The sequence below is a fragment of the Engystomops pustulosus genome, chromosome 1 (assembly GCF_040894005.1).
Source record: "Engystomops pustulosus chromosome 1, aEngPut4.maternal, whole genome shotgun sequence".
Classification (NCBI taxonomy): Eukaryota; Metazoa; Chordata; class Amphibia; order Anura; family Leptodactylidae; genus Engystomops; species Engystomops pustulosus.
In genome coordinates this window covers 97,784,079-97,804,234 of record NC_092411.1, presented here as the reverse complement: position 1 = coordinate 97,804,234, position 20,156 = coordinate 97,784,079, and the positions used below count along the sequence as shown (strand labels likewise).

Sequence of the window (20,156 nt, the reverse complement as noted above, 5' to 3'; positions counted from 1 at the left end):
CTATAAAAAAATTTAAATAGTGCCCAAAGTTTAAAATGGCACTTTTTTGCCATTTTGAAAAATATAAAAAAATAAATAAAAAGTGATCAAAAGGCCGTACAGCCCTAAAAATAGAATAGCATTGAAAATGTAATCAAAAGTCACAAAAAAAGACCCCCGAAAGCCCCGTCAACTGAAGTATGAAAAAGTTATTAGCGCCAGAAGATGGCAAAATAAACATTTTCTTTTGTACAAGTGTTAATTTTTGTAAATTTATGAAAACATTATAAAACCTATACAAATTTTGTATCCCTGTAATCATACCGACTAAAAGAGTAAAGTAGACATGTCATTTGGGGCTCACAGTGAAAGCCATAAAATCCAAGTCCACAAGAAAACAGCGCAAATATGTTTTTCACCAATTTCACTGTATTTGGAATATTTTTCCTGCTTCCCAGTACACGACATGGAATACTAAATACCATTACTATGAAGTGTAACTTATCCCACAGCTCTTTACATGGAAATATAAAAAAGACTTAGATTTTTGAATGTAGGGAGTGAAAAATGGAACTGCAAAAGCAATTTCTGCTTTTGTCCTCAAAATATCCATTTGAAATATGAACCAGAAACTACTGTGTAAAACTGTTTTTGGTGATATTCTTATTAAATCTATCATTATTTCACTGAATTAATTTTTATGACCCCAGGTAAACACCTTCAATGACTAATCACTTTAAAAAGAGAATGAATAGTGTGTATGAAATATGATAAACTAAAGGTAGTAGAAGACAAAAAAAATAATCTTTTAAAGTGTAACTGTAAAGTTACTGACAAAGATAAGATTTAGGGTAGGTGGACAGAGCCTTTGACAACAATTCCAACAATACTTGTATCATGTTGTTGGCTTCTTCCTATCATGAAATACATCCTGGTATATGTCTCAGGCTTTCTTATAAAATCATATTCAGCTATTTCTGAAGTGGGTAGGCACTTCCTGGTTGTGACATCAGCTAAGCGAATTCATATGAATCAAGACAGCATGTTTGTAATTGGTCGACCGGAAGCATTTAATGAGTCACATGCTTATGACTTCACTCAAGGTCCTCTTTTCTTGCACTACTCTACTACTTCTCGCAACATGCCTTCGATCTTCCTATATAGTTTCCCACGGTTATCAGAAAGCACGAGAAATAGAGAGCAGACAGGAGGGCAAGGTAAAGCCTTTGCTAGCCGCTAAACACCTGCAGAAAGCTAATTAGAGTAAATTAGGGAATTGCTTATTTTGCTTAGTGCAGAGGCAAAAGTTTTTATACTTTAAAGTTATACTTTAAACATTTACTAAGTGACATAAGCATCCTAACATGTGTAGCCCTCTGAACATAAATGTCAAGTTATTCTCTGAAAATCAAATTATGTCACATTAAATACAGTTCATATTAGGAATTTTAAACTGGATTTATGTTATCGAAAACTTTAAAATTTTCTAAGTTTTTCTAAAGCACCATGAACCTCTTTATTTCTCAAACTATAAATAATTGGGTTTATCATGGGTGTAATGATCCCATAAAGAACAGGAACTACACGATCTTGGTCAAGAGAATAAGTAGATGTAGGCCTGATATATGTAAACACAATGGTTCCATAGTAAAGTGTGACCACCATCAGATGAGAGGCACACGTTGAAAATGCTTTCCTTCTTCCTGTTGCTGTCCTAATTTTCAAAATTGAGTTAACAATAAATATATATGACAATATAGTTAATGTAAAAGATCCTAGGATCACTGACCCCCCAGCAGTATACACCACCACCTCATTAATACTAGTATCAGAACAGGAGAGTGCAAGAAGGGGTGGTATGTCACAGAAGAAGTGGTTGAGAGATCTAGACCGGCAAAAAGGTAATCGGAATGTAAATATTGTGTGAGCTAGAGAATTTAGTAGGCCAATAATCCAACATACTGTAGCAAGTACTGTGCACATCTTCCAACTCATGACTTTTGTGTAGCGCAGGGGCATACAAATAGCCACATAACGATCACCAGCCATGGCAGCAAGAAGAAGACATTCAATCCCACCAAAAGATATGAAAGAATATAACTGTGCAACACAACCAAAGAAGGAGATACGCTTCACCTTAGACAAAAAGTCCAGAAGAAGTTTAGGAACAGTGGAAGTTGTATAGCACATGTCTACAATAGAGAGATTACGTAAGAAGAAGTACATTGGAGAATGAAGCCCTGAAGACAGTGTGATAGTAATGATCATCAGAGAATTGCCTAGAATTGTTATCACATAAACCACTAAAAAGAATGCAAAAAGGATTAATTCACATTCAGCATTATCAGTCAATCCAAGCAGGGTGAATTCACCCAACCTTGTCTCGTTGTTTTCCATTCAGGTGCATTAGTATTTCTACTGAAAAAGATAGATTGTTGTTATTAGATATTAATAGAATAGACTACAGCATAAATATTAGTGGTAATAGTTATCATTCAGTACTAATTAGCACCAGTAGAAATTTTATCATTATCTATTTTTCTGTTTTTCAATAATGAACTGATATCCTACTTTTCAACAAGCTAACAGTTCTAAACTTTATGTTTCTTGAATGAGCAATATATTTCACATAGTCTTACCTGATAGAAATACGTGAAATATGTGAATTATTCTAAATACATCTTAAGAGCATTGTCATTCAGTCCTGTCATAGTATATTCTGTTGAATGCATTTGAGAGGTAGCAATATCATTGCATGCAATGTGAACAGAATATTTATAGGCATCCATGTTTCCCAACAGGGACTACCTTTATTGTCCTAAGGGATGCTCTGATGTACTGTCTTAAGTGATACTGTAATGATTCTGCTTTATGTTTCATATTTATATTAAAGTTTGAGTTGCTTATTTTGTAGAAAAGAATACTAAAATAGGTAACTATAATTATTTCTAATAGTTTTGATAACTGTAGATGTATGTTTTTTTAATAGATCTATTTCTGCTCATCTGTTACAGATTTTCACTTCACTTCATTATACCTACTGCCCGTTTTTTAAAGCTACACCAAATGATTCATATACAGGCAGTCCCCGGGTTACATACAAGATAGGTTCTGTAGGTTTGTTCTTAAGTTTAATTTGTATGTAAGTCGGGAACGTATACTTTATAATTGTAACCCCAGACACATTTTTTTGGTCTCTGTGACAATTGGAATTTAAAAATGTTGGATTGTCATCAGAACCAGGATTAACAATAAAGTGTAACTGCAGACACCTTTGAGGACTGTTATAGCTGTTTATTGTAGCCTAGGGCTAAAGTACAGTAAATTACCAATTACCAGACGTCCATTTGTAACTAGGGATCGTCTGTAAGTCAGGTGTAGAGTACCGCCTGTACAGCTCTCACAAATAAGACAGCTGATATATTATATATTTAACTGCTTCAAGTATTATGACTTAGATATTTAAATCAACCATTAAGGGTGTATTGAAAGAGCTCACCAGCTCCCCACAAAGCATATCGATGGCAACAGTTAACATGTTGGGTGTCATGACCACCTCTGACCTCTGCACCTAACGAGCAGCAGACCATTTATTGTCATCATGAGGCTCTGATTGACAGACACTTTTCTTTACAGCCTGCCACATGGCGATTTCTACACAATTTAATCAAGAAGGTGAATCTCAATAGAGAGTCCCACCCTGAGAACACATATGAGGGTTTGTTATCTGTAGGACAAATTGTATTTCTTGGTGACACCAATGTGTGTAAAAGTGTGGAACTTCTTGTTACACTCTTAACTTAACTTCTACTTAGCCTCACATGACCTTCCCTTCCCCCAGAATGAACAGAGAGTTGTTGCCCAGTTCCATTACACCTTGCTGGTCTCCTAAAACTTTTGTCCTACTTCAACTTGCTATTGCTATGCTGTCTATCTGACCTCTGCTACATTATTTGACCATTCTCTTGCTATTTAATTCTGTGCTTCAACACCATCTTGGATTTGACCTGATACTGTCTGACTTTGTTTGTCTGTTTGTTGTCTGTTGTTTGTTCGTCTGTGTCTGGTCTTCTTAGCTGTGCAGTCAGTCAGTGTAGGGGATGTCGATCAGATGTTCCTAGCCAATAAGTTTTGTGAGGCTTGTTTGGCTTGTGACATTGGTTAGGGGTTAGTCTAGTCTGCACCCCCTTGTCTATTTGACACAGAGTTAAGCTTTTAATATTGCTTTCACAGCAACCATTGAAAAGCTGCATGGGGAGTTAGCATTCTTATCTCCAAAAATATCCCAGAGGTAGAAGGCTGGTTCGTTTTGGTAAAGGTGAGACTAGGCAAAGTTCCAGTTACCGTGACCTATTTTATAACTGCAATAAAGGTTAAATGTCTTGAGCTTGTCCACCTTGTGGAAGGAGATATTATGTACCTTAGGATCTGCTTTTAGATAGTTCTACTGGCGCTTTTCCACTACCAAAGGGGTATAAAGCCCTTCAGGATGTAGCCAGTTTTTATTATTATTATTTATTATGATTATTATTTATTTATAGAGCACCATTAATTCCATGGTGCTGTACAGTCAGTGAAGGGTTCACATACAATATATTAAGACAAGAACAAATGCAATTATGAAATACAAAACTACAGTGATCAGCACACAAGGGGAAGGCAAACCTGCACCCCTCAAACTGTCATAAAAAGATTTTAGGAAAACATGAAAACAATGATGTAGATTATTATTCTATACCTAAACCATATATACTAATATATAATTCCTTTCTATAAATTACACTCATACACACACTATACCACCAGAAAGACCACCATATGGCTTTCTGAAGATGGTACTAATTCATACAGCAGTAGGCAAGTGTTTAAAAAATCTTTGTATCCAGTGAATCCTATTGGATTCAATCTATCTCACACAAAAGTAGGGAGATTGTGTCGGTACTTTGATGACATTTAAAATACTTTATAACTTTTCTGAATGACCACCATGACAGGCTGGAGACCACTGTGAATGGTCACTAGGATGTTCAGTAAGATCACTGCTGTCTAGACACAGCGAGAACTCACTGCACTGCGGTTTTTACTAAATGATAATTGTGACAGGCGGTCACAGTGATCAGTTGCCTAGAGACCATTGTGATCATGCTCTAGGCCAGTGGTGGCGAACCTATGGCACGGGTGCCAGAGGCAGCACTCGGAGCCCTTTTTGTGGGCACCGGGCCATTGCCCCAGCATACCAGACAGGACTCAAAGAATCTTCCTGCAGTTCCAAGCAACTTAAAAGATGCTGCTTTCAGTCATACTTTCATACTTTACTACTTGGGACTGTAGGAAGAGGGAGAATGAATAGACAGGGCCGAATTATCTTTGGAGAACCTTCTGTGGGCCCCACAATTCTCTGTGCACAGAGGGACACTGGATCGAAGCTAAGTCCAACATTGAATCTAATGTTGGCAATTTATCTATAACATAAATAGCTGCACATAGGTAGTAATGTCCCCCTCAATATGTAGAACTTTATAAATATACATCACATGCCGTGGATATGCTGTTGTGCACTTGTTTGATTTATTGTACTATATTGTTTATCACCATGGGAACATTGCACCTCTTGCTGGGGATAGCGCACACGCATAATTCACCTTCATTTACTTCATGTCTTCCGTTCTGGCTCCATGGCAACACTATGCCCTAACTTGGTTAGCTCTTGCTGGGGATAGCGCACGCGCATAATTCTCCTTCATTTACTTCATGTCTTCCGTTCTGGCTCCATGGCAACACTATGCCCCAACTTGGTTCGCGCATGTGCAGTGTACTACACCTGACTTACGGTCATGCGCAGTTACTGTTATTTAACGCCGCGCCTGTGGGTTGAATTGCCAGCTGCCTTATTTAAGGTGAGTGTCTTCTATTGGGGCTACACACCCCTGAGGAAGTCGCCTAGTGCGACGAAACGCGTGGGAGCCTCATACCCCTGCCTTTTTCCTCCACCTGTATGTCTGCCTCTCAGAACTTTACTGGGTAACTAGCAATTTTGTGCCTTGGTTTAACTTTTTTTACAAAACTTCCCAATGTGCTTTGGGACTCTTTACTGGCTGTGCACTAGCACTTTAGAGACTAACATCCGCCTAGCACCTCATTATTAGGATTTTGGCATATTTGCCATATGAAATGTTGTACTAGCATACATTTGTGCGGATTCTGTGTGGTAGGAATATTGTTTCACCATTGAGTGTTTCTGCAGGTGGTAGCACTGTGTTGACCCTCACCACGGTCTCCAGTCGCATTTTGTGTATATTGCAAATATTAGATTTATGCACCACAACAAGGATCCTACATCTTCCCTTCTTTTGATGTCCATACCCTGATGTTATTCCACCCATTCTCCCTTTGTGTCACAGTAATTTATCGTCCTCTTGGCTTACCCTACCAGTTTCTCTGCTTGTTGGTTTTCTCATTTCCTATCTTGTGATATTCCCCAATATATGCCCCAATACCTCCACTAGTTACCCCATCCCATCTCATCTCGCACAGTCTCTCTACCCATTGGTAACGTCTCATGTCACTAAAATCTTCAACCTCTCTCTCTTCTGGTGTTTATCCCTCTTCCTTCAAGCATGCTGTTGTCACCCCATTACTAATGAAAGCTTCCCTGGACCCACCCGGTGCTGCTAACTATGGACCAGTCTCTAATCTCCCTTTTATCTCCAAACTCCTGAAATAGCTGGTCTATTCTCAACTAACCCGCTATTTCTCAGCTTAACTCCCTACTTCATCCCTTACCATCTGGTTTCCGTTCTATGCATTCTGCTGAAACTGCTTTTTTAAATTATCCAATGATCTCCTCACTGCTAAATCCAAAAGACACTATTCTCTACTCATTCTTCTGGATATCTCAACAGCGTTTGATACTCTGGAACACCAGCTCCTCCTCAGGATGCTTCGCTACATTGGCCTGAAGGACACTGCAATCTCTTGGTTTTCTTCCTATTTCTCTGACTTCACCTTCAGTGTCTTCTTCTCAGGATCTCTCTCTTCTCCTCTTCCTCTCACTGTTGGGGTTCCTCAGTTCTAGGTCCTCTACTCTTTTACCTATATACTGCCCCTTTGGGCAAAAAATCATCAGATTTGGTTTTCAGTATCATCTCTATGCACTTAATATCACTTCTGCTTTACTGCAGAACACCAGTGATTGTCTCTCTGCCTTCTCTAAAATCATGGTCTTTCCAGTGTTTACTAACCAAAATTACCCTGATCTAGAGAGATCAGGGTAATTTTGGTTAGTAAACACTGTCTGTCTGTGATGTCATCATAACCCTGAGGCAGCAAGTTCGCAATCTTAGGGTTGTGCTGGACTTTTACCTCTCCTTTACACCGTATCTCTTGCTCACTTTTGACGGATGCTCCTTAAAAATATTTGTAGAATCCACCCATTTCTTGCAATTGAAACCTCTAAAGCACTAATTATTGCTCTGATTCACTCTCGTCTAGACTACTGTAACTCCCTACTAATCGGTCTTCCACTTACTAAACTCCCTCCTCTACAATTTATTCTCAATGCAGCAGCTAGGCTCGTCTTTTAGACCAAACAATACACGGATGTCTCTAGTCTGTGGCAATCACTGCACTGGTTTCCTGTCTCCTTCCGAATACAGTTTAAATTAATAACCCTCATTCACAAAGCTCTTCATAATCCTGAACCTGCCTACCTCTCCTCTCTCATGTCATTCTATTGTCCAACCTGTGCTCTTCGATCTGCCGATGATCTTAGTTTATTCTCTTCCTTATTTCAAACTTCCCACTCACGTCTCCAGGAGTTCTCCAGAGCTACACCAATTCTCTGGAATGCCCTACCCCAGTCTATCAGACTAATACCCAACCCCCAAAGCTTAAAACATTCTCTTAAAACTCATTTAGTTAGGCAGGCTTATAACACTTGCTAACTACATGTAACTTTAACTCTTTATTAACCAACTCTGGGTAGTCCCCCTGTCTGTTATCCGGAAAATGCTTCTCTGCACTGACTTTGGACTTTGTAAATAAGATGGTGGCTGATGGCAGGTTCAAGCAGCAGCATTTTTTATTTTTAAATTATTTTTATTTCTTCCCCTTATAAAAATGGCTGGCCCATTATACAAAGTCTTATACCGCTTTTGTCATCCCCTCAACCGCATAGATTGTAATCTCTTGCAAGCAGGGCTCTCACTCCTATTGTTTTATATGACTGTTGTTACTCTGTAATGTCTTATTTTATTTGTATATGTCCCCCGAATCTGTAAAGCACTACGGAATTTGATGGCGCTATATAAAGATTATTATTATTTAGGCAGATTGAGCTTGACCGCTAGCTCTACAATTGATTATCAAATCTACTGCATCAATAATTCAACAAATATCTACTTTTAGTGTATACGTATATGTATGCAATAACATTTTGTTGCAATGTAAATATTACTATATCAGGTCCTAGTTGGTGTAGATTTGCGCAATTAATTAGCGACCATTCGGCTTGAATGGTATTCAGTCTGGGTTTTTTATGGCAGGGGCACACATAGGCTGCATAGTACACACTATTTAGAAATGAACTTGTAAATAATGATAAGGGGGGCCATACTGTATATTATATAATATTATACAACTATATTATATTTTATTCCACAAAATACAAACTCCAAAAATTAGCAATGTACAAGAAGCAAATATTATGATTATACAGCATTACCAACATATTATAGCCAACATAAAAAAATACCATTATAAGGGCTTTGTAATACTGCCAGACCATGATCACATATTACCACAAGATAAGAAAATAATATTACAACCATATTACATATATAATGATAATATATGAAACTATATAAATATTTACACTCAATTGAATAATTGGAGAGAACACTATATACAATGAGGGGGCATGGAAATAATGATAAAGAGCACAATGCCTATAAAGACCAAAATAAACTATGATAAAAAAGAAGGGCACTGTCAGGATTCGGGATGCTTGAATCCACTGGACCACCGCATGAGGTAGTACCAGTCGACACCTGGGACCAGAGTCTAAGTGGAACCTAGTCTTCACCAGAGCCCACCACAAAGCGGGTTGGACTTGCTGCGGCAGGGTGCCACCAGGTCGTTCCACAGGTGCGACTAGCCCGCGGTGGCAGCCGAGGTTGAGGTACCTTAGCAGAAGACAGTCTCATGGTCAGGTCCAGACACAAGGTCAGGGCAGGCAGCAGAGATGCCACGTCAAGTCCAATCCTGTGTCAGCAATGGGAGATCCAGGCAGATTGGAACGGGAACACAGGGACACAGGCACACAGGAACGCAGGACATGGGAACTCAAGAGCAGGAACACATGGGAGCAGGAACGCAGGATACACAGGAATACAGAAGACACAGGAACACAAGAGACACAGGAACGCAGAATAATCGCTAGGGAGCTTTATATAAGGCTGTGAGGCAGAAAGATCCGGCAGGAGGCACAGGAAGAGACTGGAAATTTAAGCAGTATGGCTGGCCGGCCAGCACCAACTATTGGCCAGCGCCAATTAGCTGCCGGAGCCATCGCTGGATCGTGGGGAGGTGAGTGGGACCCGGAGCAGCAGAGAGGGGCACGGGTCACAGTGGCACACGTGACAGGCACTATATTAGTGCCAGGTTAATGTGTGCCAGGTTAATGTGTGATAATACACCATCCTCAAATATACAATATACAAATATACAAACACCAAATAATACTTTTTTAAAAGCAAATGTTATTACTATACATTTTGTATTATTGTCATACTGCTACCAAATAAAACCTTCAAGACCAACAGTACCACTACACTAACAACACTACATAATGTTCAAATAATACACAAAGACCAACACGACAAATTACCACCACATAACGAATGAGTTTTACCACCATACTACACAAGGAACAACTTTAACCGCATATAGTGACTGCATATTTGGCATACAGTTATATTTTGTGTCTCAATTATGTTGCACACTATACATGACCCTTTTTGCAATCTTCTATTCATAGTGTACCATATGGTAATACACAGTTTTTAGCTAAAAAAATGGCATAGTTCCTATCTCCAGTAAATTAAGTTTGTAAGCCTACCTGAAACCCTGCCTGAAGGAGCAGGTTGTCACATTGGCGTTTTCTATTCATGCAAGGAGGTGTTTCTCCCACCTCATATCTGCCTCATGTCTAGTGGCAAGTCCCTCCTGCCCCTTCTTTGGGCTGATGAGTCATCCTCTTCTCTACAGGAGGTAGGGATGAAAGAGGGAAGGGCAGATATGAGGTGAGATGGAGATGGAGTGACTAGTAGAGTGTTTCTGGCAGACTGCTCCTTTAGGCAGGGTGCCAGGTAGGCTTAAAAACTTCATTTTATGGGGAAAGGAACTGTGCATTTTTTAAATAAAAACAGTATGGGCACATGTTAGTACAATGCTAAGAGAACTTGTTATTAGTGAAAACCTGGTGATAGGTTACCTTTGTTTGGTATTACAGTACATTCTGTAGAATAAGTAAAACACTCTCTAGACCCCCACAGTATACAATTTAGACCAGACACAGTAAATGCTATGCTTTTAGAGGGATAAAAGTCCTACCCATACAACCTAAAATTATCTGCCACTGTTTTTTCTGATATCCAAATGAGTAGACATAAGTTAAATTCTAAAGATAAGTGTCCAGTTCTCGAAGTAGTCTCTCTTCAAATATTGGCCTGAGCAGACAGGAAGTACTCTCCCTGCACTTACCAGTATACTGTCCCTCTTAGTTACAAGGTGTATTTAGGAGATAGAACTTTGTGGTAAACTGCAGATCTTCTCACTTTTGTATGTGCAGACACATAGTGTCAATACCTGATGCCCGCTAGCACAGCCAGCCAAGCCCTGACTTCCATCCTGATCGTGTTTGACAAAGACCTGAGTGTAGGTCGAAACGTCACACCTTTTGATCACTTCTGTGTAAATAAAATATCACTTTCTGGCATCAAAAAACCCACACGGAGTGCTTGGATTTACTTTTATTTGGATATTATCGGGGTGGGAACCCTAATCCTAAACAGCACCCAACATCGATGTGCGACCGCACAAATTAGATGACTTTTGTATGTGCCTTCGGTGAATGGATCAAACAGAGATGGGAAAAGCCAACATAGACAAAGGCAGGGAACTTTTTAACTTGCGGGAGGAGGTGGGACACCGGTGCTGCACTTTTCAACTCCTTGGGGAATGAGTAAGGTTTATTTTGCTTGTTCTTGATGACAAGTTCCTTTTCAACTGGCGCTCCAAATATTTACAACGAACTACATCTTTAGTGTACTATGATTACGTGAGTGTTGTATTGTACAAAATACCCCACTGTAATATCACATTGACCAATTTTGAAATTGGACAGTGTGGCAATACCCAAATGTGGTTTCACAATACCCCATAAAGACATCACAATGTCCCAGTATAACAACTGTTCATTTGGAGATCACAATACCCATGAAAAAGCACTTGAATGACTTTGATTTGATGACAGGCCTCAGCTGACTGACCTGGGTCAACTGCTTTCTATACCATTACCCCCACCAAAGGTAGTAGCCTTGCGATCTCTTTGCAGCAACTTCCAGATCCCTGTATAATTGTGAAAGGGTGAAGATATAACGGGCTTATTGTGGTCTACAACCCACTGTACAGTGCGCCATGGACTCCTCTGGCCAGCCCAGGTCCCATAAGAAAAGATGCAACACCTATATATTTGTCAGGACAATCTCATGCAATCTGCTGCTATTCACTAGAATTCAGCATCTTCTCTTGTTGCACAGTAGAACTACTGTAGTACTGTACTGTAGTTCTACTACTGCTGGAAATGGATTCCAACTACCACTCCTGCCTTGTTATGATAATGTACTATGTTGGACTTCACCCATACCTTGTTTTTCTAGCCCTTGCTTGGATGGTGTTAGTAACCTGTTAAACCAGCCTTATGAGGAACACAAAAGTAGGAGGCTTCAGGCATTTGAAATATGTTGCAATAGGACTGGGCTTGATTTGGACCCAGAAGGAAGGATGCTGGTCAGCTAAACATTATATTTATCATCCAGTATCTGAAAATATTTTAAATACTGTATAATGAGCAATATCTGTATAATATACAGGGAGTGTTCCACGTACCTCACGAGAACCTGGCGGTCCACCAGTTGATTTAACTGTTCACCTGTGGGCCAGGCTGATGATGCAGTAGATTCCTGAATCAGTGTCTGATTGCCTTTATTGTTTTTATTCTTCTGCTACATCACAGCCAGATGGAGGTATGCAAGTTAAGCTAACCAAACTTACAGAGTGTGGCTGAGCAGGTACTCTGAGAATATGTGCTTGTATTGTGGAGTTAGGACCATTTTGTCTTCAATGTGCCCAGAAACCATAAAACTCCAGCACCCAAGTTTTGGAGGAGACACAGGCCTAGGTGAAATTTCACTCTCTCCTAAAATCAATTTACCTGATCTCAGTGACTGTATACCCTGACTATAAAACTGTAGGCAACTTTATCCATTAGGACTAGAGATGAGCGAGTATACTCGTCCGAGCTTGATGCTCGTTCGAGTATTAGCGTACTCAAAATGGCTCGTTGCTCAGACGAGTATTTCGCCTGCTCGATAACGAGCTTTCACTTAAGGAAACACAGTGAAGAACAGTGAAGAACACAGTGAAAACAGTGAACACAGTGAACACAGGATCATTTAAGTGAAGAACACAGTGAAGAACACATTGCAGATGTTTCCGTACATCTGCTAACTTATCAAAAGACACTAGTGCCGAACGGTGTTCTTCACAATAGTATGTGAAGGACAATATGTGTGAAGATTCTTCCAACATATTGTTCTTCACATACTATTGTGAAGAACACCGTTCTGCACTTGTGTCTTCGGATAAGTTAGCAGATGTACGGAAACATCTGCAATGTGTTCTTCAGTGAAGAACACATTGCAGATGTTTCCATATATCTGCTAACTTATCAGAAGACATTAGTACAGAAAGGTGTTCTTCACAATAGTATGTGAAGAACAATGTGTGTGAAGAACACATTGCAGATGTTTAACACGGGTCATTCTCCTTTTTGAAGTTCCATGAATATTCCATTGAATTAAAAAAAACAAAGAAACAGGACTGACTTCCTTATTTCTCAATAAAATGACACATTTTATTACAGAGCCTTGGTCCCCTTGAAAAATGCTTGAGTCTCCCATTGACTTCAATGGGATTCGTTATTCAAAACGAGCATCAGGAAAAGTTCGACAGGAGTAACGAGCGCTCGAGCATTTTAGTGCTCGCTCATCTCTAATTAGGACTTAGTGCTCCCTGTGTCTTAGTGTCCAATAGCTTGAGAAACCTCTCTCTCTCTCTCTTCTGTAAATAGTTAGGAATTCACTGAGATGATTGATTTTGTTACTGGTTACCCTTTGCTGCAAATAGGGGCCCTGAATTCAGAGATAATGGGGGATATTTATCAGGACCTCTGCGCACCGCTGCGCTGCTGGCAGCCCGATACATCAAGAGGCAGAAGCCTCTTGATGTATCGGGCTGCGAATTTGCAGTGGCGGGGCTATCATACGCTGGCGCACGAGCGCCAGCGTATGATAAATATCCCCCAATCTGATTCTTTGTTCTTCCAAATTCCTTTGACCAAGATCTTCTGGACCTGCCCTGGTTCTTTCACCAGCCACCAGCTTTGATTAGAACTGTGGGGACGTAATGTTGAAGGGACCTCGCTGACTACATAAAGTGTATGCCACGCTTCCTTCCAATCCCTTCTGTAGTGTCCCCACCACTTCCTGATCTCCCTTCACAGTTTGCTGCATTATTTAATGTCTTTAGCATTAAAGAGACTCTGCCTCCTCATCATCATCAATCCAAGTGTCCAGACGAACTACTCAATGAAACCATACCTTCTCATGGAATGTTTTACCTCTTGTCTCTTCCTGAGACTAAAGCGGTTTCTGAATATATTAAGGAGAATTTGGAATGGGGCTTATCCACATTGAGGAGTCTCAATGTCACCCTTTATTGATTATCATGGTTTAAATAATATCATTATGAAGAATAAATAACCTCATATACCTGTATAGGGGTAAAAGAGATCCGATGTTCGAAGATCTTAAGTAAATTGGACTTGCATGGTGCCTACAGACTGTTCTGGACACCAGAACTCCAATCTTAAAATCCCCCCCCCCCCACTGGTGGTCCAGCGATTATTTTCACTAAGAGGCTTGTAGGTCAGATGGGAACAGCCAGAGTGTAAAAGTGTAAAAACTTTAGAACTTTTCTGAATCAGGCAGCCTGTCACAGTCATCATTTGCTTGGAGACCACTGTGAATGTTCATCAGGATGTGCAGTGAGATCACTGCTGTCTAGAGACAGCGAGATCTCACTGGGGCTGCACTGCGTCTTTTATTTAAGGATCATTGTGACAGGCTGTCATAGTGATCAATTGTCTAGAGACCATTGTGATCATTCTCAAGGCTTCCTCCTCCTCAGGCACCTGTGGATTACCGTTCCTACTGCTGAAATGTATAAAGTCTAAAGTGATAGGATCGCATTGAATTTGGTGAAAAGTGTCTGTGTCTAGGTGATTTGACAGTAATAAAGTACCAACACAATATCTCCTGCAAAAGCTGGGAAGCCCAAATACCATTGGCTCCCCACTCTCGTGATTTCAGGCTGCTGCTTTATTATACCTGGCTGGTTATAAAAAAGTGAGCGGGATCCTATGACTTTTTTTTCCAAAGAAAAGCAAGATTTTTACCCCCATCCTTTTACTAAGCAAGCAGATACAACGTAGCAGAAGCAGGCTGACATTACTCTGATGAGAGATTCCACATTTTGTTAACTTTCTAACCCAATAATACTATATTGCATCCGGCCATGTACTAACACATCTGTAGATGGCCAGATACTGGACTTTACCAGTTTCTTCCTGGCATATCTGGCTGCCATGAGTCCCCAAATAATGGTAAGGGGGTTAGTATTAGCGTTTTTAACAGCACCAGTACTAAGGTAAATTTAAATTAAGAAAAATACACTATTTTATTAAAATATATTTCTTTGAAATAAAAAACTCCAAAACATCTGGATTAATCATTTTAATTTAAGAATCCAGTTTGATGTAGTCTAGCATAGTACATACACATACCATATATACTCGGGTATAAGCCAATCTGAATATAAGCAGTGGTACCTAATTTTAACACAAAAAACTGGGAAAGCCTATTGACTCGAGTATAAGCCGAGTCGAGCCAGCCAGCCCCTAGTAGATAATACCCTGCCTGCCCCTGTAGTATATAGCCTGCCAGCCCCTGTAGTATAAAGCCTGCCAGACCCCTGTAGCATATAGCCTGCCAGCCCCATACTATATAGCCTGCCAGCCCCTGTAGTATATAGCCTGCCAGTTCCTGTAGTATATAGCCTGCCAGCCCCCTAGTATATAACCTGCCAGCATCCTGTAATATAAAGCCTGCCAGCCCCCTAGTGTATAGCCTGTCAGACCCTTGTAAAATATAACCTGTTATCCCCATAGTATATAGCCAGCCTGCCCCCCTGTAGTAAAAAAAATGAACACTGTACAAACCTTACGGCTGGCCCACAGAATGATGTCAGTTGCTTTCCTGACATCATTGTTTGTGAGCCGCGGGCACCGTGAGGGGACCTGAAGAGGAGCAGAATGACTCAAAGAGGAGTCTAGGAGGAGCGCAAGAACCCGAAGAGGATCCGAAGGACCTGAGGAGGCACTGGAGCATCGGACACAGAAGAGGACCTATGGGGGACATTGGAAAGGTGAGTACAGTGTTAATTTTTAATAGACTAGTCTAGTCTATAAGTCTAGTTAAAGGGGTTATGCGACGAAACAATTGACTACAAAAAGCTGTCAAAGAGGTTAAAATATTTCAAAAATCTATTTGTAATGGTTACCTGGAATTAAAGATACCTTTCTATTATGATGCTTGTTCAGCCTCTATACTGCTCCACACAGAAGCAGATGTGGGAGGGGCCTAGCCAGACACATGCACAGCACTGACAGTGGCAGTTATTGCACAACTCAGTGCTACAGATACTCAGCCTTCAGAGTCTCCTTCCACCTGCTGTGCTCAAATAGTCCCTGCATTTACTGATCCAATAGAAGTCCAATAGAAATGTGTCATACGCCCCATGTTAAAAGTACACCAAAAAAAAGTTGGTGCAGTCTGTCAAAGCAGTGCAGGGGGCACCAGATTCATGAAGAACGTGCGCCAGAAATCCTGAATCTGGCGCCCCCCCCCCCCCCCCCCGCACACTACACAGGACACTGCACATTGTACACATGTACTATGTATTCTCACAGCATCATGGTCGGTCAGGCTGACATGCATGGCGGAAGTCTAGGTGGGTGCAGGGGAGGCAAACCCCACGTGTATTGTCACTCCAAAGTGACACTTACCCCTGAGGAAGTCCCTTCGAAGTGAGGATACGCATGGAGTTTGCCGTCCCTGCATTTTTCTAGACCTCCAACATATTTACACTTTACTGTCCGCCTGACCGACCATGATGCTCTGAGAATACATTGTTTTGCTCTACTTGTATGCAATGATTGTACAAAATTAGGTGCATTAACATGGACCTTTTTAGTTGTTTTTATGACTTTTACTAATAAACTTTTGTATTTTTGTATGTTGATTGCATCTCTATCTGTGTATTTTGTAAGGAATTGCAACTAAATCACTAGATAGTGACAGGTGATAGATAGATAGATAGATAGATAGATAGATAGATAGATAGATAGATAGATGACAGATGATAGATAGATAGATAGATAGATAGATAGATACGTATAGAAAGTTCCAGGGGCACTATCTTGGATAGAATATAGGTGGGTGCAGGCTTCCTAGGACTGAGCTTCAGGTCCTCCCATATATATTTCGAAAAAATGTGCAGCACTCCAATTTCGTAGAAAAGTGGTAAAATCTTTTATTCCATAGTGAGTAACATACAGCGACGTTTCGGCTCAAGAGAGCCTTCCTCAAGCTGTCTAAACAGTGCAAATGGTGGATATATATACATACCACAATTTGGTCACATGACCTATAGTAAACCGCCCACCACATTTACATATTTGTGATAATAATTGCATAAAAATACATACAAATTAGAATTTTTACATCTTACACAAGTGTATATAAATATTAAATATCAGTGTACATATGTTACAACAACACTTTGTGTATATTTAGTGTTATATTACAAAGGAACACTTCCGTTCCTGGACAAAAAGTGTATAAAAAGTGTTAACGTGCTTCTGTGCACTAACCGAACCTCTGTGTGGAGTCCTCAGATGCCTCTCTGTATCCGCCATACTTTCCGATCGGTCTTGAGACTGCTATAGCATAAAAATATGCACCGCGATCCAGATGGACCGCACTGATGGAACGCACGCTCCTTCCGGGTTGGTGCGCATGCGCAATAACTTCCAGCTTCCGTATATGGAACCATGGTAACCATTAAACAATTCCTGTTCTTGTGGCTCGTCCAGCGCTACTCATTTGAAACCAGCGTTTATATGCAGAGAACTTCAATTTAGTGTTATATTGTCATTGTAATATTCTGCTTGATAAAAAGTACTGGTTGGATGGATGGATAAATGAATTAACGGGTACTCAGCCTTGAATGAGGTATATATTGCTGTAATAACAGCTTGTGGCCAGGGTTAAATGAGGTGCGGTTAACCCCTCCCAGGGAAACCACCCCTCTGGGACAACACTAGTGGGGGATATACCCCTAAGAATAAACGGGGAAACCCTTTCTAATGTTATCCACCCTATATGGTCACCTATACTATAATACTCATAGAGAACCTCCGGCTAAAGTGCCCAATCATATACATGATACACATAATGTGCCATAAATTACTAATTACTTGAGAGAGAAACTGCGACAGAGAGCCATGGTTCCAATTGTTGCAAAATGAATAATGCATAAGGCAGTGTTCTGGAGCTTCAGCGGGGAGACATCTGAGGTAAGCTTGTCCGGTCTAGAAAAAATGACAATAAAGAAATCAGATATGTTTCCTATTTCATTATCACAACAAGTTACTCATAACTTAACCAGTAAGGATATCAAGGCAAACAAGGTCAATATGGATAAGTCAAATACCCATGTTATTACAGGGTCCATAATTTAAAGTCTACATCCAGACCATTTGGTCTCAGAGTGTTTAAGGTGTGGATCCATTGGAGTTCTCGTCTTTTAAGAATTTTTTCCCTATCCCCTCCTCGACGTAAAGGAGGTATATGGTCTATGCGAAATTTGAGGTCTTTTTCAAGGTGTCTGGCTTCTGTGAAGTGTTTTGATACCGGTAAGTCTTTTCGATTACTTCGTATGGTGTACCTATGTTGGTTGAAACGAGTTTTAAACTCCAATGTAGTCTCGCCAACATATAGTAAACCACACGGGCAGTTCAGAACATAAATAACAAATGAGCTATCACATGTCAGATAATGTGTAATTCTGTATTGTTTACCATTGTGCATAAAATTAGAGCCTTTTACCATATATTTGCAATTAATGCATTTGCAGCATGGGAAGCATCCCTTTCTTAATTGGCCCAGTATCCCAGTCTGCCTGTTGATTCTGAACGGTCCAACGTCAGCCCTTACTAGCCGATTCCTGATGTTTTGGGCATTCCTGTATGACATTAAAGGTGGATTTTTAAATTCTGGGACATCGGCATTAGTACCTGTTAATTTGGACCAGTGCTTACGTATTATTTTGGCAATATTATGGCTTTGGGAATTAAAAGTTGTTATGAAGGGTATTCTATCGTGCTTCTTTGGAGCCCTGTGTGGGGATAAAAGATCTAATCTGTTCCTCCTCTCCGTTTTTGCTAGATTTATATCAACAATTTTCTTTCGGTATCCACGTTGTCTGAATTTATCAGCCATAGCTGTTAAATTTGTCTGAAGTTTTGAAGGTTCACTAGTAATTCTTTTTACTCTAAGGAGTTGACTATAAGGTAGAGAATTAATGGTTGACCGTGGATGGCTGCTTTCGTACCGGACTAATGTGTTTTTATCAGTTGGTTTTGAAAAAATGTCAGTTGCAAACGATTCGCCTCTAATGGATATAGAGACATCCAAAAACTGTAACACTGTTTCTGATGAAACTACTGTGAACTTGATGGTGTCATCTATTGTGTTTAAATGATCATGGAACAATTCCAATTCATGTTGGGTGCCAGTCCAGAGGAGGAAGACGTCATCTATGAACCTCCACCACCTTAGACAATGTCTGAACAGTGGGGAGGGATAAACGACGTCTTCCTCCAAAACCCTCATAACGATGTTCGCATAGGTTGGTGCCATGTTGGCCCCCATAGCGACACCCATACACTGTAGGAAGTAGTCATCACCAAAAAGAAAATAATTATTTTTGAGAACAAACTCTAGTAAAGTCAAGATGAAATCTTGTGCCTTAGGGGAAAAAGTTGTCGAGGTTAACATTTTTTTTAACTGAATTTAAGCCCCTCTGGTGGTCGATTGAGGTATAAAGTGAGACAAGATCGAATGATGCCAATAGAATTTTCTGCCCAGGAGAAATATGTACATCATTAAAGGGGTATTCCAGGAATCGGCATAATTCATATACAAATGGGCACTCAAAATATAAGCCAATGTGTAATTCGTTGTTATTTAAAATTTTGCTCCCCTTAGCAGAAAATGCTGATGACATAGACTGTGATGGAGAATTAAAATGCTACTGGCCCTTTAATCAGTCCGTTAATATCCTCCGCGCGGTCCGTTGCAGGACAGAAGATGGCCGCCGGTCACATGTTCACATCACATGTCCTGCACCTGCCTGGGCAGGTCATGTGATCACCACTAAGTTTGGCTGTTGTTGGTTGGTTGAAGTGCATCCAGTATGGTCAGTGTTGTGGTAATGGCAGTTACATATCATTACTATGGTAACAGAGCAAGAAAACCTGTTACATCATCACTGGGAGCAGAGGATAAGAGGGAGGAGGAGTAACTGAGAACTAAAGGATCATGGAACTTGTAGTTTCCAGTGGCGGCCATCTTAGTGATAACTCCACCTACTTTAGAGAGGCCATGAACTTTATAAATCATAAAATCAAATTATTTAAGCTCCGTTTTGTGACT

General features: G+C 40.2%; 1 protein-coding gene across 1 annotated transcript; it reads right to left on the bottom strand.

Moving 5' to 3' along the window:
- Positions 1-1,455: 1,455 nt before the first annotated feature.
- Positions 1,456-2,376, bottom strand: LOC140116075 (olfactory receptor 5V1-like). The gene has a single exon (XM_072132852.1). It carries the CDS (start codon positions 2,374-2,376, stop codon positions 1,456-1,458), a length of 921 nt encoding a protein of 306 aa, XP_071988953.1.
- Between the last annotated feature and the right edge of the window lie 17,780 nt (positions 2,377-20,156).